This window comes from Salvelinus fontinalis, chromosome 23, assembly GCF_029448725.1.
Source record: "Salvelinus fontinalis isolate EN_2023a chromosome 23, ASM2944872v1, whole genome shotgun sequence".
Taxonomy (NCBI): Eukaryota; Metazoa; Chordata; class Actinopteri; order Salmoniformes; family Salmonidae; genus Salvelinus; species Salvelinus fontinalis.
This window is the reverse complement of record NC_074687.1, coordinates 16,225,761-16,249,221: the sequence shown is the minus strand read 5'-3', so window position 1 is coordinate 16,249,221 and position 23,461 is coordinate 16,225,761. Positions and strand designations below refer to the sequence as shown.

Sequence of the window (23,461 nt, the reverse complement as noted above, 5' to 3'; positions counted from 1 at the left end):
CCATGTGAACGGTACACACACTCATCAACCAGAAGACAGGCCGTGTGAACAGTACACACACTCATCAACCAGAAGACAGGCCATGTGAACGGTACACACACTCATCAACCAGAAGACAGGTCGTGTGAACGGTACACACACTCATCAACCAGAAGACAGGTCGTGTGAATGGTACACACACTCATCAACCAGAAGACAGGCCATGTGAACGGTACACACACTCATCAACCAGAAGACAGGCCGTGTGAACGGTACACACACTCATCAACCAGAAGACAGGCCGTGTGAACGGTACACACACTCATCAACCAGAAGACAGGCCATGTGAACGGTACACACACTCATCAACCAGAAGACAGGCCGTGTGAACGGTACACACACTCATCAACCAGAAGACAGGCCGTGTGAACAGTACACACACTCATCAACCAGAAGACAGGCCGTGTGAACGGTACACACACTCATCAACCAGAAGACAGGCCGTGTGAACAGTACACACACTCATCAACCAGAAGACAGGCCATGTGAACGGTACACACACTCATCAACCAGAAGACAGGCCGTGTGAACAGTACACACACTCATCAACCAGAAGACAGGCCATGTGAACGGTACACACACTCATCAACCAGAAGACAGGTCGTGTGAACGGTACACACACTCATCAACCAGAAGACAGGCCATGTGAACGGTACACACACTCATCAACCAGAAGACAGGCCATGTGAACGGTACACACACTCATCAACCAGAAGACAGGCCATGTGAATGGTACACACACTCATCAACCAGAAGACAGGCCATGTGAACGGTACACACACTCATCAACCAGAAGACAGGTCGTGTGAACGGTACACACACTCATCAACCAGAAGACAGGCCATGTGAACGGTACACACACTCATCAACCAGAAGACAGGCCGTGTGAATGGTACACATACTCATCAACCAGAAGACAGGCCATGTGAATGGTACACATACTCATCAACCAGAAGACAGGCCGTGTGAACAGTACACACACTCATCAACCAGAAGACAGGCCATGTGAACGGTACACACACTCATCAACCAGAAGACAGGCCGTGTGAACGGTACACACACTCATCAACCAGAAGACAGGCCATGTGAACGGTACACACACTCATCAACCAGAAGACAGGCCATGTGAACGGTACACACACTCATCAACCAGAAGACAGGCCGTGTGAACGTGTGATATTGTACTCTTGTGCAGTTGTGCGTTTCTCCACCATTTCACTGGCTTTATTGCAGTAACATCCTCTTGGGTTTATGAAGCAGGAATGACATCTAGTGGCATTTGTTGATATTAGAAGCACACAGTTAGTTCAACAATCACTTGAATGGTTTATTTATTTCTTTTGAAACTGAAGTCCAAACCACAGGAGGCTGGTAAAGGGAGGAGAGCTTATAATAATATCTGTAATAAAGTGATACCATTCATTTAGTTCCAGCCATTACTATGAGCCCTTCCTCACCAATTAAGGTGCCAGCAGCCACCTGTGGTCAAAACATATAGCACGTAGAACCTAGTGTCCCTTTATGCAGTGTTAATACAATAATCTTTGGACTATGGAGCTTTTTGTCAGTGTGTGAGGTGTGAATATTGATATGTACAGTTTAGGATGGCATTTTAGACCTAAGTTTTCTGTATTTGTGTCTTTCTATTTGGTGGATATGTCTCTGATGGACTCATAAACTACATTATCCAGGCAGATTATCTCTGATGGACGAACGGTTCATAAATGTCATAACTACTGAGTTAGCTGTGATGGACTAATTACTGTCATTCTAATTGTCTGTAGACCTGATGGACTAATGACTATGTTATTCAAATTGTCTGTAGACCTGATGGACTAATGACTGTTCTTCTAATTGTCTGTAGACCTGATGGACTAATGACTGTCCTTCTAATTGTCTGTAGACCAGATGGACTAGTAACTTTGTCATTCTAATTGTCTGTAGACCTGATGGACTAGTAATGTTGTTATTCTAATTGTCTGTAGACCAGATGGACTAGTAACTTTGTCATTCTAATTGTCTGTAGACCTGATGGACTAGTGGGTATCTCAATAAAGGGCCTATAAGCCCTTTAGGGGGCCACAGCACCAAGAGGTTTGGCGTACGTCTGCAGTTTCATTTAATCTTTAAAAAATATGTTTTGTTCTTGTATCGGCTGCGGCATCGGAACAGAAATAGAACAGAGAGGTGGTTTTAATGAGTAACATCAAAGCACAGCTCAGTCACTGAGCCTCAGGCAACAATTAAACACAAACTCAAAATAAGGGAATAAGGATTCTCAAAGGATTTAACATGGAATTACTCCATTACCATTTCATACCTAATGAAAATGTAATCTCAGATATAATAATGTAATTACTAGTTTCACTTCAATCTCAGGCAACATTCAGCACCTGCACCCAACCTGTATGTAAATATACTGTGGTTTGTGTGTGTGTGCGCGTGTGTGCGTGTGCGCATGTGTCTGTGCGCATGTGTGTACAGCAGTATCTATCTATGGAAGAGAAGGGCTCCATGAGAAAATGCATTGTGTTCAGGTCACTTTGTGTAGTTACTGTTGCCAGGAAGTGAGAGAGAAGGGAGGGATGGTGAGAGCGAGAGAAATAGAAATGGAGAAGTTTTGAGTCTTTTGTGACAACTCCAGCCTTGCTAACAAATTATTATGAGAAAATATTAAAATGTAGTAATGGTGGTGCAGTGTAATTGACAATAAATGTTGACGCCAAACAAATATTTGAACATTTCACACTGGCAATTTTGGGTAATTTCTGGGGCTAGCCTAAAATAGACAGTAACGGACCAGGGTAGGTTAGGTTCCAGTGCTGGAATAGGCTGGAAAATGTGCAATGAGAAAAGCCCCCTTTTTTCTCATCCCTGTTGTTAGAAAACTCAACCTTCAGTGTTTGTCTGGAGGAAATCGTTTTTTTTTTTTTGCAAGGTCACAGCATCATTCTTGGTCACATCTAAAGGAGGGCATAATCCGAAAATAGTGAGGCAGAGGGGGAGGCTTAGTGATGAGTGAGAAAAAAGAGATTGGGGGAAGGAGCAAATGTTTAATCACTACATCTCCAGCTTCACATTTTCCCTCAATTCCTCTCCAGAACAGCACTTTAATTTCCACCACAAAGAGCACTGATGATTTTCTTCTCATAATTCATGAAGCACACAGGACATGTTAAGGAGAGAGGAGAGGAGAGGAGAGGAGAGGAGAGGAGAGGAGAGGAGAGGAGAGGAGAGGAGAGGAGAGGAGAGGAGAGGAGAGGAGAGGAGAGGAGAGGAGAGGAGAGGAGAGGAGAGGAGAGGAGAGGAGCAAAGGGTCTTTAAACATGTAACTTAAATCAATCAAATGTTTTTATTAAGCCCTTTTTACAGCAGATGTCTCACAGTGCTTATACAGAAACCCACCCTAAAACCCCTAAGAGCAAGCAATGCAGATGTAGAAGCATGTGGCTAGGAAAAACTCAATTGAAAGGCAGGAACCTAGGTAGAAAGCTAGAGAACCAAGCTCTGAGGGGTGGCCAGTCCTCTTCTGGCTGTGTCAGTGGAGATTATAATAGTACATGGCCATTAAGGTTAGATCGGTCTTCAAGATGTTCAAACATTCATAGATGACCGGTGGTTATAGAGGGTGCAACAGGTCAGCACCTCATGAGTAAATGTCAGTTGGCTTTTCATAGCCAAGGATTTTAGAGGTCAAGACAGCAGGTACGGGAAATTGAAGATTACTGTAGAATGCACAATAAAATACTGTACATTTGTTTTACAGCACACTGTAAGACCTTTCTGTAAATTCAACAGTAAAACACTGTATAATGCACAGTAAAATACAGTAAATGTGTTTTACAGTATTAATTATGGTGCATTGTGGGGAAATAGTCTGGCTAATTAACATATTTTAAGGCGTGTCTTGTAAGAGTCCCATGAGTGAGAATGCTGTACCCCCACAGAATATGGTAATATACTGTATTTTAGGAATTCTACAAACCTTGTCCTGAAACTTTACAGTAACTTACTGGCCAATTGATGCCAGTCATTTATTGTAATTCAGAATACACTACCATACTGCATTTTTGGAGTTCCAAAAACCTTTTGAATGCTAGTGAGTGCATGGTATTGTTGTTTCTCTCTCATTTTTTTGAATAGTCTTGTAAGAGGCTATACTGTATTTGTTGCACCTGTTAGGGAGAGTGCTTTATCAATTGAAGTGATATGTGGTTCCCTATTCATTCCATGTATTTAGGGGACAGATCAGAGTGGTAGAAAGTCTCAAGCCTTTATTGATTGAGTGGCTAGACATGTCCTTTTGATCTGTTTTGCCCTGTAGTCACTGTCAGTCTAGAAGCTTTTGTTAAGGCCTAAATTGCAAGTGATATTTTCAACACCAACATCAGTTGGTATAGTGTAATATATAATAAAATATTCACTATTAGCAATTGCTGATTTTATTTACAATACAATTCAACAGTAAAGTAATGTATTGCTGTTTTGCTGTATTTGCTACCTCAGCATACTGTAAATGATGATGCATTTTGGAAAAATATTGTGGGAGAAATAATCGTTGGCTCATTAACATATTTTAAGGCGTGCCTTGTAGGTGGCTATATTTGAGTCCTGTGCCAATTTAAGTGATATGGTATAGTAGTTCTCTAACAATTAAATGTACTGTATATAGGGACCAGATCAGAGTGTATTGGGTTTAAAAAAATGTAATGGTTGAATATTTCCCATTTGATCTGTTTTGCTCTGTAATCAGTTTGGAAGCCTTTGTTAGGCCTCTGGAAATTAAAGTGATACAAAACATCTAGTATTCATTAATGTGCTGTAATATGTAAATACCTACAGCCAACCTGCTTGCTTTCTCTAATCCCCTGTAATTATAGTAAAATACTGTAAAAAAAAATCTTACAGTTTAATAGTCACTTTTACTGTATCGAGTACAGTTACATGCACACTAATAATACGGTATTAAACTGATTATGGCAATAGGCCGAGTATGGCAATAGTCATGTAAACACTTTACTCTGTGTATCCTAATCGGCGTAAGGTCATAATCAAAGTAAGCATACGCCGATTAAAAAACCTGGTTTCCTAACCAATCTTTCAAATGAATAGGACATGAAAATGGCAAACCAGTGATGTATTTGATCTGCGCATATGCCAGCACTGGTAGCGCAAGCCTCCCTCTTATGTTATGCACGAGTGAAGTGAGTTCGGAAAAACAGAGATAGTCAGATATACAGTGTATTCGGAAAGTACTCAGACCCCTTCACTTTTTCCACATTTTGTCACGTTACAGCCTTATTCTAAAATTGCTTAAATTGTCACGACTTCCACCGAAGTCGGCTCCTCTCCTTGTTCGGGCGGTCGACGTCACCGGCTTTCTAGCCATCGCCGCTCCATTTTTCATATATCCATTTGTCTTTTCTTGTTCCATACACACCTGGTTTTCATTACCCCAATCAATCTACTTGTATTTAACCCTCTGTTTCCCATAATGTTTTGTGTGTAATTGTTTCATGTTATTGTGGTGTTTTATTACACGCTTTACTTTTGTTATGTTCCGTGTTTTGAGCGTGTTTGATTTATGTAGTGCTCTCGTTTTTGGAACTAAAATAAAAGTGTGCCTGTTTACATCACTCTACTCTCCTGCATGTGACTTCGCCTCTGTTACACCCATTGACATAAATAGTTTTTCCCCCTCATCAATCTACACACAATACCCCATAATGACAAATTAAAAACTGGTTTTCATAAATTTGACAATATAAAAAATATAATAAAAAATGAAATATCACATTTACAGAATTATTCAAACCCTTTACTCAGTACTTTGTTGAAGCACCTTTTGGCAGCGATTACAGCATCGGGTCTTCTTGGGTATGATGCTACAAGTTTGGCACACCTGTATTTGGGGAGTTTCTCCCATTCTTCTCTGCAGATCCTCTAAAGCGCTGTCAGGTTGGATGGGGAGAGTCGTTGCACAGTTATTTTCAGGTCTCTCCAGAGATGCTTGATCTGGTTCAAGTCCGGGCTCTGGCTGGGCCACTGAAGGACATTGAGAGACTTGTCCCGAAGCCACTCCTGCATTGTCTTGGCTGTGTGCTTAGGGTCATTGTCCTTTTGGAAGGTGAACCTTCGCCCCAGTCTGAGGACCTGAGCACTCTGGCGCAGCTTTTCATTAAGGATCTCTCTGTACTTTGCTCCGTTCATCTTTCCCTCGATCCTGACTAGTCTCCAAGTCCCTGCCACTGAAAAACATCCCCACAGCACGATACTGCCACCACCATGCTTCACTGTATTTATTTATTCTTTATTTAACCTTTATTTAACTAGGCAAGTCAGTTAAGAACAAATTCTTATTTACAATGACGGGCTACACCAGCCAAACCCAGACGAGACTGGGCCAATTGTGCGCCGCCCTATGGGACTCCCAATCACGGACGGTTGTGATATAGTCAAGTTTGGTGCCAAGTTGCCAAGTTTCCTCCAGACGTGACGCTTGGCATTCAGGCCAAAGAGCTAAATCTTGGTTTCATCAGACCAGAGAATCTTGTTTCTCATGGTCTGAGAGTCTTTAGGTGCATCTTGGCAAACTCCAAGTGGGTTGTCATGTGCCTTTTACTGAGGTGTGGCTTCCATCTGGCCACTCTACCATAAAGGCCTGATTGGCGGAGTGCTGCAGAGATGACGGTCCTCCTGCAAGGTTCTCCCATCTCCACAGAGGAACTCTGGAGCTCTTTCAGAGTTACCATTGGGATCTTGGTCACCTCCCTGACCAAGGCCCTTCTCTTCTGATTGCTCATTTTGGCCGGGTGGCCAGCTCTAGGAAGAGTCTTGGCGCTTCCAAATTCTTCCACTTTAGAATGCTGGAGGCCACTCTGTTCTTGGGGTGCTTCAATGCTGCAGACATTTTTTTGGTACTGTTCCCCAGATCTGTGCCTCAACACAATCCTGTCTTGGAGCTCTACGGACAATTCCTTCAACCTCATGGCTTGATTTTTGCTCTGACATGCACTGTCAAATGTGGGACCTTGTATAGACAGTTGTGTGCCTTCCCAAATCATGTCCAATCAATTGAATTTACCACAGGTGGTTCCAATCAAGTTGCAGAAACATCTCAAGGATGATCAATAAAAAACAGGATGCACCTGAGCTCAATTTCAAGTCTCATAGCAAAGGTTATGAATACTTATGGAACTAAGGTATTTCTGTTCTTAATTTTTGATAAATTTGCAAAAATGTTTAAAAAACTGTTTTCGCTTTGTCATTATGGGGTATTGTGTGTAGATTGATGGAAAACATTTAATCAATTTTATAATAAGGCTGTAACGTAACAAAATGTGGATAAAGTCAAGGCGTTTGAATATTTTCTGAATGCACTGTATATCATAAGGTATCTAATTGTAATTACAGTTATTTTGAAGACCAATGTATCCCTAACTACAACAACATTTTGAGTCACTGTTACAGAAACATTTTACTTACTATGACTGTGATATGTTATTTTTTTTATCAACCTTGGTTGAATGCACTGACTGTAAGAATGCCAAGCTAAATGACCAAAATGTAAATATTAAAACATGCAAAGAACACAGGGTAATATGTTGCTGCGTGGGTAATTCCAGTAATATACTGTAAATTAGATTACCATAAAATGAATTACTGTCAAATAAATGACAGTAACTTCCTGGCCAATTGCTGCCATAAATTACTGTACATTTTAAATTAAATGTGTTACAGTGCAATATCTCCTATTTTACACTCAGGTCTCATTGGTATTCTCCAGGGCAGAGGGGAGAAATCATGACTGATTCAGTTTGAAGGTTTTTCTCTGAAAACGGCTGGTCTGCTCCTCAGCTACTGTGATCCTTCAAGATCAGCTGAAGGGCATCAGATAACCACACAGCCATTTAGTGGAGAGAGAGAAAGAGAGAGAGAGAGTGTGTAAACATGTTGTTTATAAACATCAGGATTTTTATTCCAGAAGACAGTATACCTATGAGAGTATAGTATATGTAGTGCCTTTGGAAAGTATTCAGACCCCTTGACTTTTTCCAAAATTTTTTACATTACAACCTTATTCAAAAATCGATAAAAAAAGTTTCTCAAACTAGACACACTAATGTACTTGTCCTCTTGCTCAGTTGTGCACCTCCCACTCCTCTTTCTATTCTGGCTAAAGCCAGTTTGCACTGTTCTATGAAGGGAGTAGTACATAGCATTGTATGAGATCTTCGGTTTGTTGGCAATTTCTCGCATGGAATAGCCTTCATTTCTCAGAACAAGAATAGACTGACAGGTTTCTGGCCATTTTGAGCCTGTAATCGAACCCACAAATGCTGATGCTACACATACTCAACTAGTCTAAAGAAGGCCCGTTTTATTGCTTCTTTAAACAGAACAACAGTTTTCAGCTGTGCTAACAGAATTGCAAAAGGATTTTCTAATGATCAATTAGCCTTTTAAAATGTATAAACTAGGATTAGCTAACACAACGTGCCATTGGAACACAGGAGTGATGGTTGCTGATAATGGGCCTCTGTACGCCTATGTAGATATTCCATTAAAAAAAATATTTAATTGAATTTACAACATTAACAATGGCTACACTGTATTTCTGATCAATATGATGTTATTTTAATGGACAAAAAATGTGCTTTTCTGAAAAAATATTTTTTTTAAATTCTAAGTGACACCAAGCTTTTGAACGGTAGTGTAAGTATTCAGACCCTTTGCTATGAGACTCGAAATTGAGCTCAGGTGCATCCTGTTTCCATTGATCATCCTTGAGATGTTTTTATAACTTGTTTGGACATGATTTGAAAATGCACACACCTGTCTATATAAAGGTTCCACAATTGTTAGTGCATGTCAGAGCAAAAACCAAGGAATTGTCCCGAGAGCTCCGAGACAGGATTGTATCGAGGTGCAGATCTGGGTAAGGATACCAAAACATTGCTGCAGCATTGAAGGTCCCCAAGAACACAGTGGCCTCCATCATTCTTAACTTCTTATGGCTGCAAGGCAAAGTGTTGAGTAGCCAGTGAAATCGTGCCCATTTCAAACGGCCTCCTACTCAAATCTTGCTCGTACAATATGAATATTATTATTCTTTTTGGATAGAAAACACTTTCTAGTTTCTAAAAGAGTTGGAATTATTTCTCTGAGTGAAACAGAAGTCCTTCTGCAGCATTTTTCCTGAGCAGGAAGTGAAATGTCAGAAATCGATGCTCTTTTCAACTTGATGCCTATACATGGTCTTAACACTTAGGAGTCTGCTGACACTCTATACGCCTTCCTATTGGTGTAAAGAGGATGTCAGAGAATAATTTTTTTTGCTCCTCTTGGTCTGTGGTGGAAAAAAAACTATTTCTTTGACGTGACGGTCCACTTCCGGTACTCTGAAGGAAGTGGGATTGACTTCTGTTTTGCCTTGGTAACGAACGGCTAACGTCTCCGGCTCGAATTTTTTTTTGATACATGTGACCATATCATCGTAATGTATGTCAGATTATTGAAACTTTATTCGGGAGTTTTGCCGTGTTCCGTCCTCTGACTGTGTTTACGTTGGAGAAATTTATGCCACTCGGCTAGTGCCAATGCAAATTGAAGAGGGACATTTCCCATTCTGAATCGAAACAACGACTCATCTGGACAGAGGACACGTTCTTCAACATTCTGATGAAAGATCAGCAAAAGTAAGACCTATTTTATGATGTTATTTCATATATCTGTCGTGCATGTGAACTGGCCGTGGGCACCCAATTATTTCTGTCTATTGTAGCTACGCTAATATAGCGATACATTTTGTTTGCGCTGTAAAACATTTAATAAATCTGAAATATTGTTTGGAATCACAAGATGCCTGTCTTTCAATTGCTGCAGACTATGTATTTTTCAGAAATGTTTTATGATGAGTAATTAGCTATTTGACGTTAGTGTCTGTAAATATTCTGTCTGCTTTCGGTGCAATTTCGGATTGTAGCTGAAATGTAAACTATGGTTTATACATGAAATATGCAAATTTTTCTAACAAAACATATGCTATACAATAAATATGTTATCAGACTGTCATCTGATGAATTTGTTTCTTGGTTAGTGGCTATTTATATCTTTATTTGGTCGAATTTGTGATAGCACCTGATGGAGTAAGAAACTGATGGAGTTGTGTCTTTTGAAAAAGTTGTGTCTTTTGCTAACGTGGTTAGCTAATAGATTTACATATTTTGTCTTCCCTGTAAAACATTTAAAAAATCGGACATGTTGGCTTGATTCACAAGATGTGCACCTTTCATCTGGTGTCTTGGACTTGTTAATGTGTGAAAGTTAAATATTTAAAAAAAAATAGATTTTGAATTTCGCGCCCTGCACTTTGAGCTGGATGCTGTCATAAGTGTACCGGTGTCGGGCTGACCCCGTAAAAGGTTAAATGGAAGAAGTTTGGAACCACCAAGACTCTTCCAAGAGCTGGCCGCCCGGCCAAACTGAGCAATCGGGGGAGAAGGGCCTTGGTCAGGGAGGTGACCAAGAACCCGATGGTCACTCTGAAAGAGCTCTAGAGTTCCTCTGTGGAGATGGGAGAACCTTCCAGAAGGACAACCATCTCTGCAGCGCTCCACCAATCAGGCATTTATGGTAGAGAGGCCAGATGGAAGCCACACCTCAGTAAAAGGCACATGACAACCCACTTGGAGTTTGCCAAGATGCACCTAAAGACTCTCAGACCACAAGAAACAAGATTCTCTGGTCTGATGAAACCAAGATTGAACTCTTTGGCCTGAATGCCAAGCGTCACATCTGGAGGAAACCTGGCACCATCCCTACGGTGAGGCATGGTGGTGGCAGCACCATGCTGTGGGGATGTTTTTCAGCGGCAGGGACTGAGAGACTAGTCAGGATCGAGGTCAAGACGAACGGAGCAAAGTTCAGAGATCCTTGATGAAAACCTGCGCCAGAGCACTCAGGACCTCAGACTGGGGTGAACGTTCACCTTCCAACAGGACAATGACCCTAAGCACACAGCCAAGACAATGCAGGAGTGACTTCGGGATAAGTCTCTGAATGTCCTTGAGTGGCCCAGCCAGAGCCGGACTTGAATCTGATGTAACATCTCTGGAGAGACCTGAAAATAGCTGTGCAGCAACGCTCCTTATTCAACCTGACAGAGCTTGAGAGGATCTGCAGAGAAATGGGAGAAACTCCCCAAATACAGATGTGCCAAGCTTGTAGCGTCATACACAAGAAGACTCGATGCTGTAATCGCTAACAAAGGGTGTTTAACAAAGTACTGAGTAAAGGGTCGGAATACTTATATAAATGTGATATTTCCATTTCTTATTTGTAAGAAATTTGCAAAAATGTCTAAACCTGTTTTTGTTTTTGTCATTATAGGGTTTTGTGTGTACATTGATGAGGGGGGGGAAATTATTTAATCAATTTTAGAATAAGGCTGTAACGTAATAAAATGTATAAAAATTCAAGCGGTTTGAATACTTTCCGAAGGCACTGTATATGAGAAACATATAAATGGTAAAATACTGATACTTTATTTAACAAAATGGAGCAGAAAGTTCATACAGTACATACAGCAAAGACTCCTTCCATCCGTTAAGGCAGAAACTGAAAATATTTTGGAATTTTTTTTTATTGTAATCTAGCCTATGGTAGTATTTCAAATAAGATTAATTGTTTCAGATCCACTATTTCAGCTTTCAGTGTATGATTTCATATTAGTTTTATTTTATGGTTCAAAAAGCGCACAAATGCAGGATTTGTGTCGGGACGGATTTTAATCGCAACGTTTTAGACTTCAGTATGATTGAATTAGGGTCTCAGGTCAACTGATCACTTTTGTCTCTGGGAGACATGGTGGAAGCAGGTAGGGTTAGAAGACAGGGTTAGAGGTAAGGGGTCAATAAGCGTAAGGACCGAAATAAGAGTTCATAGACAGGTTGAGGGTCCAAGTTAGGATGTAGGTCAAAGTTAGGATGAGGATAGGGTTAGAGGTCAGGGTCAAAGGTTACAGGTCAGGGGTAAGGACCAAAGTAAGGGTCCATGGCTGAGAGATGGGGCCAAAAACAGACCCAGTTCCATGTCCCAGTACAAGTTTCAGATCAGAGAAGAGGTTGGGCATAGATGTGGTCAGGGTTAGTGTTAGGGTCAGGGTTTACATCTTGTTAGATGTGGTCAGGGTTAGTCAAGCGTCAAATGACATCTTGTTCTGGGGACCTATACATTTATAATCAACTCAAATTAAATCCTACGGTCGTTAAATAACATATTTGAATGCAATAAAGCACTAAAAGCTTTAAATCTTACCATCTTTTCTCCATTAAGGTTTACAAGTTATTTACATATTTGAACAGACTGCTGGTTGGTAGATCTCCGGACTGTTGAACTTGTTATTGTTGAACCATTCAGGGGAATTTGTCCCAGGTGCTATGAATACAGTCTGTCTCTGTCCCTGTCCATCTGTTGTTCTCTGTCTGTCGGTGTCTGTCTGTCTGTCTGTCTGTCCTTCAGACCACATCCCTGGCCTGGCTGAGCACAGAGCTACAGGGAACGTTGATCCTCTGAAGGATTTCATTGCAATTGAAATATTCTACATTCACATTTCACAGGTTCTTCAAGTTGTTCCCAGAGGGTTCAGTCAGTAGTCTGATCTGGACATTACAGCAGCCCCGCTCCAGGGCAAATCACATGGCAACTTCGGCCATTTCGGACGCAGCTTATAGAAGCAATGTTTCCATGATGTATGGACCAAATTGGCAGCCATATTGGATGTTCTCATTTATTATGTTCTTTTTACTGATGCACATTACTTAATCTCCCAGAGTTCATCACTTCTGCTCCCTCATTGTTCTATTCATGCAACATGGCAGACTGGATCGTTCCGCCATCTTAGGTGCTGGAGAAACTATCCTGCTTCGTTCTGCCCCATCTCTGTCTGTGGTTATACGCGTGTGGTAGAATGTGTGTGTGTGTTGGGGTGTGTGTGCGTGTGTGTATGGGGCAGGTGAGTGTTACTGTAAGGACTATAGCCCTGCATGGGCTGCACCCCCACAACAGATCCAGGGGTCATGGGGGTGGCAGGGTGAGAACCAGGGGTCATGGGCAGGGACCTGGGGGTCATCAGGGGCACGTCATCAGGGGAACGTCTCAGGGTCAGGGTGTAGTCAGGTGGACAGGTCAGTCGCAGGGTGTCCAGAGTGTTGTAGATGTCCTGTGTGTCCAGCGTGTCCAGAGCCTCCAGTGTGTGGTGTATGTTGTGTGTGTCGTGTATCTCCAGCGTGTTGTGTTGGTGCAGAGCCTCAGCCTCCAGCTGCTTCAGAAGTCCCTCCCCCTGCAGCTGGTGTGTGATGTCAGCGTTCATGATGTCACGGCGTGGAGGTGGGCGTGGCAGCCTCCGGTGTTCCATCTTGCGTTTGTCCTTCTTGTAGAGCAGAGCTGCAAAGGCCAGGATGTTGAGGAAGAGGAGTGAGGCTCCCACTGCAATGGTAACACTCAGCTCAGTGGAGTAGTCCTCCATAACGGGGTGGGGGACCTGGAGCTCCTCCCCCTGCAGTGCTGGAGCCTGGGGCGTGGCCGGGGGGTTGGGGTTGGGGTGGCGCGTGCTACCCAAGCCCAGGCCTTTAGACAGCCGCTTGGTGTAGGAGTGGGGGGTGGTGTCCTGGGGAGGGCTGTGGGTTGCAGAGGACACGTACTGCAGCAACTCGTTGATGTTGTGGAGGTGGGGCACCAGCTGTAGCCAGAAAGCTGTCTTGGCGGCTCTGGAGTCAGAATCATCATCCATACAAAGAAAAAATACATTTCACAAGGAATCGGATAATATACACAATAACGTAAGATAACATCATACATTATAAATTATAGTTATTATACATTAAACAGTCAGAAGGGGAAAGTGGCAAGTGCTGCTATTATGAAGTGCTAACACTGCAAAGTGGTTCATTATACATAATTTAACAAGATATGGAAGCAGCAAGATATCTGTTGCTCTTGGAAAGGTAGGCAAAGAAATATCTACCTGTAGTGGTCTCTGACTATGTGATCTACCTGTAGTGGCCTGTAGTAGTCTGTGATTATCTGATCTACCTGTAGTGGTCTGTGATTATCTGATCTACCTGTAGTGGTCCGTAGTGGTCTGTGATTATCTGATCTACCTGTAGTGTTCTGTATTGGTCTGTGATTATCTGATCTACCTGTAGTGGTCTGTAGTGGTCTGTGATTATCTGATCTACCTGTAGTGGTCCATAGTGGTCAGTGATTATCTGCTCTACCTGTAGTGGTCTGTAGTGGTCTGTGATTATCTGATCTACCTGTAGTGTTCTGTAGTGGTCTGTGATTATCTGATCTACCTGTAGTGGTCTCTGACACGTGGCTTCAGGCCGATGTGCAGGTACAGCTGTTCCTTGGGGGTGTACTTGGCCCAGGCCACCTCCTCAAAACGGTTGGGTTTGGTGTGGATGAACTTGGTGTCCTGGGGCACCGGCTGGTTAGGATCTCTGGGACACAGCACAAACACAATCAGAAAACGTGATCTTAAAAGTGAACTGTGGTTATTTTTACCATTCATTAGAGGAAAGTAAGATATTTCTTAGCAAAGGAGTTAGACAAGAGATTTTTCTTACCCTGTCTTGGCGAAGTTTGTCCAGTATGTCATGACCACGGCGCTGAGCATTACATCGTTCTTAGAGAAGTTACAGTTGAAGAGGTCAGTGGGGCCGATCAGCGGCAGACCGAACACATACGGCACCTCATCTCCATGAGCGGAGTCAGCCCAGGCGGGCGACGCGTCACTCTGACAGTGGTGGTAGAAGGAGTAGAAATATGTTGGCGATCCGTACTGGGCGTGGAGGTCTGCTGTGGCCACCGCCGGCGCCACCCACTGGTGATCAGTGAACAGGGCGACTAGCGTCTTCCGCCGGGTTTCAGGGTTCTCCCGGTCGGCCCAGTCTGTGTACATGAACTTGATGCTCTCTCTCAGCGTGTCCTGCCGCAAGGATAAAAACAAGGTAAAAAAAAGACCTTGTCAATAAAGCACATGAGAGCATAGACAGATTGCAGTATGCAGAGTGTAGTTCTACTTTTTGCTGAACATATTCTTTGCCCTCCAGCACCTGGCGTAGAAACACTGGATGGGCATATACATTTTCCTACAGCCTACCTTCCCCTCTGGGTAGCCGTAGAGACTGTCCACGAAGTCCGACACGGCAAAGTCAAAATCGTCACTGGAGACACCGTCCTCACTGTCCACCATCCCGTCAACGAACTGAAGCCCCTCCCCCTGGTTCACACCCAGCATGATATCATAGTTGAGGAACTCTCCCTATGTGTGACGAACAGGGTTGACAATAACAATATTATGCATCCTTAACCCTGACTCAGAACCAAATCTTGCTAAATCTAATAAACCATGTTTTATTATTAACTTTTATTTAATCAGGGGAGCCCAATTATATTATTATTCTTTTTTTACTCCATATACAAATTATACACACGAACATCAACTTACAGACACACAAAAAATGAGCACATATCATCTGCCCGGACCCGCATGCTCACACCCCCATCCCTAGTGCCTGCATTATTGTTTGCTACTTGGCCTGCAATTGTATCGATTTGTTTTTCTCAGTCGCCAATGCTATTTATATATTTTAAAAATAAATCATTCGATTTTTCCATTGTGTTAATGATGGCGGATTGATTTATTTCCAAGTTTTTACAATATGTTTTTTCAAGTGAGGAGAAGAGAATTGTCCAGCCCAGCCCAATATGCCATGTCTTGAAATATGCAGACAGACGGATTAAAAGTAAGTTACATTGAAATACTTCTGACAGCAAACTTTATAGCTCCGCCCACAACTTCCGGACTTTATAGCATTCCCAAAAAGCATGGATTATTGAGCCATTATTAGTTTTATACGTAAGACATGAATTTTGTATCTTGTATAAAAAATTCTATACAGTAGTTTATATCTCCATCTTGTACCAACATCAGTTCTTTATAAGTCTTGGTTGCAATAGTTTATATATTTTTCTAAGAGACGGTCAGTTGGATATGCCCTCTGCAAGGTTTTGTATATTCCCTATCATTTGAGCATCTGTTTCCGTAACTTTTAAGTTGCATATATTTAAAACTACTGTATCTTCATTGGTAAGTCCAAAATGACTTTTTAATTCTGTCATGGAAATACATTTATTTTCTGTTACCAAGAAATTTAGGGTTTCTATGCCTTTAGTTTTCCATGTGGACCAATTCATCTGTGAATTCTGAAAAGCTATCCAAGGATTGATCAATAAGGTTGTGTTTTTAGGGAATGATATTGTTTCTTGTAGAATATGTTTCATTTTCTTCAATATTGTTATAGTGTTCTTAACTATGAAGTTGATTCTGGAGATGAGCATCTGCATCTTCAATATATACCCATTGTTCCTCTTTAGTGCATTTAACCATATGTTGCAAATAAAAGCCTTGGGTAGTGAGTTGATACAATTCCATGTCTGGAAGGTTAAAACCACCCTCAGACTTAGGAAGATGTAAAACTTTCTTTTTTTATTCTATACATTTCATTTGGCCATATAAAGTCTGTTATGACCAAGTATACTTTTTTAAAGAATGTCTTCGGTGGGGTACTTGGTATAAAATCCAAAATCATTGGCAGCCATGCCATTCTAAAGAGGTTTATCCTACATGTAAGATTTATGGGAAGATTTTTTCCATTTAATTAGACCTGCTTTCCTATTGTTGTGTAATGGAATAAAGTTATCTTTATATATTTGTTGTTATTTATTAAGCATCGTTAGTATTTCATTTTTTTTTTGTGGTCCACTTAAAGGATTCCTGTAGATCGTGACTTATTCTTTTACTTTTTCCTAATGCCATTTTTTCATTTTTTCCCACATACATTTTTGATCCTGAGATTTTTGAGTATTCATAAAATATTTTTAGCAAAAGGGGGCATTGAGTTTTCAATATTGGTCAGGTATATCAGGAGATCATCTGCAAATAAGATAATATTTTTTATTAATGTTTACCAATACTGATACCTGTTACGTTTGGGTCCTGTCTAATTCTTTCTGCAAAGAATTCAATAGCCAGTGCAAACAGTTCAATAGCCAGTGCAAACAGGAGTGGGGAGAGGGGACGTCTTGTGCCCCTTTCTAAAGCAATTTCAGCAGATAATGTATTATTTGTGTATATTTTGGCTTTAGGACATTCATGCAATATTTTTATAAATTTATTATTTCAGCTGGAAAGTTGAAAGCTTCCAAAGTTGTGAATAGAAAAGACCATTCAAGATGGTCGAAAGCCTTCTCGGCATCAACAGCCATTATTGATAAATGTGAATCTTGTTTTTTGGGGTATTGTATTAAACTAAAACATGTTCTTGTATTTGTTTGTGTATATTTTCAATAACCCTGTTTAATTAATATATACTGTATCAAGTCTGTTAAGACTTTTGCCATTCTATTGTTTATAAGCTTTGTTATTATTTTATTGTCACAATTGATTAAACTTAAGGGTCTATAATCAGCAGGGGACTCTCCAAGTTTTCCTGGTTTTAATATAACTGAAATAACCGTTTGATACATGAAACTAGGAAGTATTGAATTGAGTGACATGTGCTTTGTCATTTGTGTGGGGCTATTTTGTCCCAAAATGTTGAATAGAATTCTATGTGAAAGCCATCCATTTCTGATGCTTTTCTCCATGTGAATGTTTTAACACTATCTAATATTTCTTCTTGGGTGATCTCTGTTTTTTCAATGGTGTCCTGAGGACATAAAATAGAATGTAAAACAAGTACATTACATTAGAACATCACAGGCATCATAAACAAATTATTAAAGTCAATCAAAATAATTGCACACCTCAGTGAACTCATTCATCATCAGAGTTTTAAACTGCCCTAGTGGCACCAGGGAATCCAAATATGTAATCAATTTTGTAAGTGATTCCAAAAATGTGGAGCGTTAAAACAAAAAACAGATATACCTAGTTTGGTGGAGACCAACACTGTGAATGGGTTTGGTATCTCATGTTTTTATACTTTAAAAAACTAAGTTAGGTAAGTCAAGAGCTTGTATAGTAGAGCTTTGAACACAAAATGGGACAAATGAAGTGATCTACGGGACTTTAATGAGAACCAGCCAACCTTTTAATACAGGATGCAGTGATGGTAATTAAAACTATCACCTGTGATAAAACGAAGGGTGCTATGGTAGACGGCATCCAAAGGGTTAAGAGTAGTGCCTGCTGCATTCCAATAAATGGAGTCACCTTAGTCAAGCTCTGGCAGGAAAGTTGACTATACAATCTGCCTCTTGTTGTTCAGGGAGAAGCATGATCTATTTCTATAAAAGAAGCCTACTTTAAATGTCAGCTTCTTAACTAGCTCATCCATATGTATTTTAAACGTCAAATTATTATCAGTCCAAAAACCCAGATATTTATAGGCGAGAACCTGCTCAATGACCTATGAATGACCCAAGCCCAGCTCAGTTAATCCCTACCATTGTGTCGCTGAGTCATCATAATGCTTTAGCAAATGTACATTATACCAGGGGCATTGGTAGACACAATGTAAGTAACCTAATGTATGTCCCTCTAACTGCCCTGAGGCCTCTGCTGATCCTACAGCTATTGTATGCAGCAATCATCTGTCTATGAACCAGATTTATGCTGTTAGCAATGAGGCGGTGTGCACTAGTAGGAAGTCCACTGTGTGCAGCTCACCCTGCACTAACATAAATACCATGAGAATATCTACTTCTGCTAAGCTTCCCAGTAAAGCAATGAAAAGAAGCAAGCCTCCCAGAAAAGTGCTCAAAATATCCCACGTTAACATACGTATCTTGAGAAACAAGGTTCATGAAATTAATAACTTGTAGTAACAGATTACATTTATTTTCTGACTACCGGTATCTCTGAAACTCACTTAGACAATACCTTTATTGATACAGTGGTAGCAATACAAGGTTATAACATTTACAGAAAATACAGAAATGCCAGTGGTGGAGGTGTTGCTATTTATATTCAGAACCACATTCCTGTAAAGATTAGAGAGGATCTCATGTAAATTACTGCTGAAGTAATATGGTTCATCTGCCTCACCTAAAGCCCATTCTTGTGGGAAGCTACTATAGACCACAGAGTGTTAACAATCAGTAGCTGGATAGCATGTGTGAAATGCTTGATAATGATTGCGATATCAACAGAGAGGTATATTTTCTAGGTGATTAAAATGTGATTCAAATATGGCTTTCATCAAGCTGCCCACTCAAGAAAAAGCTTCAAACTGTAACCAGTGCCTGCAACCTGGTTCAGGTTATCAGTCAACCTAACAGAGTAGTTACAAACAGCACAGAAATGAAATTTACCAGATTTATTGATCACATCTTTACTAATGCTGCAGAAATATGCTTGAAAGCAGTATCTAGATCCATCGGATGTAGTGATCACAATATAGTAGCCATATCTAAGAAACCCAAAGTTCCTAAGGCTGGGCCTAATATAGTGTATAAGATGTCATACAATAAGTTTTGTAGTGATTCCTATGTTGTTGATGTAAATAGTATTTGTTGGTCCGTGGTGTGTAATGAGGAGCAAACAGACATTGCACTTAAAATTGAAATGAAATTGCTTATCCCAGTTACTAATAAGCATGCACCCATTAAGAAAATGACTGTAAAAACGGTTAACTCCCAGTGGATTAATGAGGAATAGAAAAATTGTATGGTTGAGAAGGATGAGGCAAAAGGGATGGCAAATAAGTCTGGCTGCATAACCGATTGGCAAACGTACTGCAAATTGAGAAATCATGTGACTAAACTGAATAAAAAGAAGAAGAAACTACACTATGAAAGATAAATGACAAAGAACAATAGTAAAAAGCTTTGGAGCACCTTCAATGAAATGTTGGGGAAAAAAGCTAACTCAGCTCCATCATTCATTGAATCAGATGGCTCATTCATTACAAAACCCACTGATATTGCCAACTATTAAAAAAAAAATCATTGGCAAGATTAGCAAACTTAGGCATGACATGCCAGCAACAAACGCTGACACTACACATCCAAGTATATCTGACCAAATTATGAAAGACAAGAATTGTACTCTTGAATTCTGTGAAGTGAGTGTGGAAGAGGTGAAACAATTATTGTTGTCTATCAACAATGACAAGCCACCGGGGTCTGACAACTTGGATGGAAAATTGCTGAGGATAATAGTGGACGATATGGCCACTCCTATTTACCATATCTTCAGTTTAAGCCTACCAGAATGTGTGTGCCCTCAGGCCTGGAGGGAAGCAAAAGTAATTCCGCTACCTAAGAATAGTAAAGCCCCCTTTTATGGCTCAAATAGCCAACCAATCAGCCTGTTACCAACCCTTAGTAAAGTTGAAGAAAAAATTGTGTTTGACCAGATACAATGCTATTTTATAGTAAACAAATTGACAACAGACTTTCAGCATGCTTATAGGGAAGGACATTCAACCAGCACAGCACTTACACAAATGACTGATGATTGGCTCAGAGAAATTGATGATAAAAAGATTGTGGAGCTGTTTTGTTTGACTGTTAGTCGGCTTTTGACATTATCAATCAGTCTGCTACTGGAAACACTTTATGTGTTATGGCTTTACACCCCCTGCTATATTGTGGATAAAGATTTACCTGTCTAACAGAACACAGAGGGTGTTCTTTAATGGAAGCTTCTCCAACATAATAAAGGTAGAATCAGGAATTCCCCAGGGCAACTGTCTAGGCCCCTTCCTTTTTTCAGTCTTTACTAACAATATTGAGTAAAGCCAGTATGTCTATGTATGCGGATGACTCAACACTATACACGTCGGCTACTACAGCAACTGAAATGACTGCACTTAACAATTAACAAACACTTAACAAAGAGCTTTCAGAATGGGTGGCAAGGAATAAGTTAGTCCTAAATATTTCAAAAAATAAAAGCATTGTATTTGGGAGAAATCATTCACTAAACCCTAAACCTCAACTAAATCTTGACATGCCACCAGAGGTCTCTTCAAGTCCAGAATAGAATATTGGAGGCGCACAGTACTACATAGATCCATGACTACATGGAACTCTATTCCACATCAGGCAATTGGTTAAAGCAGTAGAATCAGATTTAAAAAACTGATAAAAAACACACCTTATAGAACAGCGGGGACTGTGAAGCAACACAAACATAGGCATATCAAATCAAATGTATTTATATAGCCCTTCTTAGATCAGCTGATATCTCAAAGTGCTGTACAGAAACCCAGCCTAAAACCCCAAACAGCAAGCAATGCAGGTGTAGAAGCACGGTGGATAGGAAAAACTCCCTAGAAAGGCCAAAACCTAGGAAGAAACCTAGAGAGGAACCAGGCTATGAGGGGTAGCCAGTCCTCTTCTGGCTGTGCCGGGTGGAGATTATAACAGAACATGGCCAAGATGTTCAAATGTTAATAAATGACCAGCATGGTCAAATAGACATAGACATAGGCATACACACATATGATAACATACGCACTATACACCCACACACGTACACATGTATTTTGGGTTGTAGATATGTGGTAGTGGAATATGGGCCTGAGGGCCCACACTTAGTGTGTTGTGAGTTCTGTAATGAATGTATTGTAATGTTTTTAAAATGGTAAAAATGCTTTCATTTTTCCAGACCCTAGGAGAAGCTGCTGCCTAGGCTTTAAATTGACCCCTGTAGGACACCTTTAGTAATATCGAGGAAACTTGACTTGACACCATCAGAATGCACACATTGTGTCCTATCTGACAGATAGTTACTAAACCACTTGCAAGACGCCTGGTTAAGGCCCATTACAGACAACCTTTGAATGAGTAAGCGATGGTCAACAGTATCAAAAGCCTTGGATAGGTCTATAAATATGGCAGCACAATGATTCCTATGATCTAAGCAATTTAATATATCATTTAAGACAAACGTAGCTGCTGAAATGGTGCTATGTCCAGGTCTAACATTTTAAGAATAACTTGTAATACATGTATAATATATATAAACCATAGAGGCTTCTATATTTTCTCACCTGCTCCATGAGTATCTGGGGGTCATCAGGGATGACATCACCGTCGATGACAGGTCCGAAGGCGGTGTGGTATTTAGCTGGAGTTATATTCTGTTCCACCAGCTCCTGGTAGGTCTTCCCCTGCAAACAGACGATCAGCTCTGATGAGTCCTCCAGGCTGCAGCCCACCTTGTCCCCCAGCAGCCTTGCATACTTCCCTGGCTGGTAGTTGACCGCCCAGCTGGACAGGGCTGTCCCACTCTGGATGATCGCCTTCTGGAACAGATCTGATACACAGCATGCTGACAGAGGTTAGAGGTCAGAGGTTATGGGTCAAGAATTGGAGGTGACTCTTTGAGAAGTGTGACCAGGCTAACAGTTAGAAGTTAAAGGTCAAGGGTAAGGGTTCAGAGGTTGGGTTCAGGGGTTAGAGGTTACTTACCCTCAGAGTAGTGGGACAGAGTTAGTAGGCTGACACAGGAGGCTCCAGCCCCGGAGCCAAACACAGTGACTCTGTCTGGGTCTCCGCTGAATGCAGCAATGTTCTCCTTCACCCAGCGCAGAGCCTGGATCTGGTCCAACAGACCATAGTTGCCTTTAGCTGCCTGGTCACCCGTACTGAGGAAACCTGAGGGAATAACACATATAAAATACATAACAATATAGAAGGAAAGTCTAGTAGATATTAGAGTAAAACATTATTATAACACAACAAACAGAAATGCAGAGCATTCGGAAATTATTCAGACCCCTTGACTTTTTCCACATTTTGTTACGTTACAGCCTTATTTTTTAAATCGATTGAATTGTTGTTTTTCCTCATCAATCTACACACAATACCCCATAATGACAAAGCAAAAACATTCTTTTTTACAATTTAGCAAATAAAAAATTGAAATATCACATTTACATAAGTATTCAGACCCTTTACTCAGTACTTTGTTGAAGCACCTTTGGCAGCAATTACAGCTTTGGGTCTTCTTGGGTATAACGCTACAAGCTTGGCAGACCTGTACTTGGGGAGTTTCTCCCATTCTTCTCTGCAGATCCTCTCAAGCTCTGTCAGGTTGGATGGGGAGCTTCGGTGCTCAGCTATTTTCAGGTCTCTCCAGAGCAGAGGTCGACCAATTAATCGGAATGGGCGAAACGGGTGATGATTTAACAAGCGCATTCGCGAAAAAAGCACTGTCGTTGCACCAATATGTACCTAACCATAAACATCAATGCCTTTCTTAAAATCAATACACAAGTATATATTTTTAAACCTGCATATTTAGTTAATATTGCCTGCTAACATGAATTTCTTTTAACTAGGGAAATTGTCACTTCTCGCGTTCTGTGCAAGCAGAGTCAGGGTATTGTGATAATGTGCG

At 40.9% G+C, this 23,461-nt stretch overlaps 1 protein-coding gene across 2 annotated transcripts in view; it reads right to left on the bottom strand.

The window, feature by feature from the left end:
- Positions 1-3,372: 3,372 nt before the first annotated feature.
- LOC129820922 (neuroligin-4, X-linked-like) overlaps positions 3,373-23,461 on the bottom strand; it is a 28,899-nt gene continuing 8,810 nt past the window's right edge. Inside the window, exons 4-9 of one of the 2 annotated variants that reach the window (XM_055878042.1) lie at positions 22,531-22,716; positions 22,110-22,390; positions 15,206-15,367; positions 14,670-15,031; positions 14,397-14,543; positions 3,373-13,808 (exon numbers count right to left, since the gene is read on the bottom strand). In XM_055878042.1, coding sequence (XP_055734017.1) covers positions 12,992-13,808; positions 14,397-14,543; positions 14,670-15,031; positions 15,206-15,367; positions 22,110-22,390; positions 22,531-22,716 — 1,955 coding nt within the window. In that variant the 3' untranslated portion in view covers positions 3,373-12,991. The remainder of the gene's footprint in view (positions 13,809-14,396; positions 14,544-14,669; positions 15,032-15,205; positions 15,368-22,109; positions 22,391-22,530; positions 22,717-23,461) is intronic. The other variant, XM_055878043.1, reaches the window with a different exon arrangement.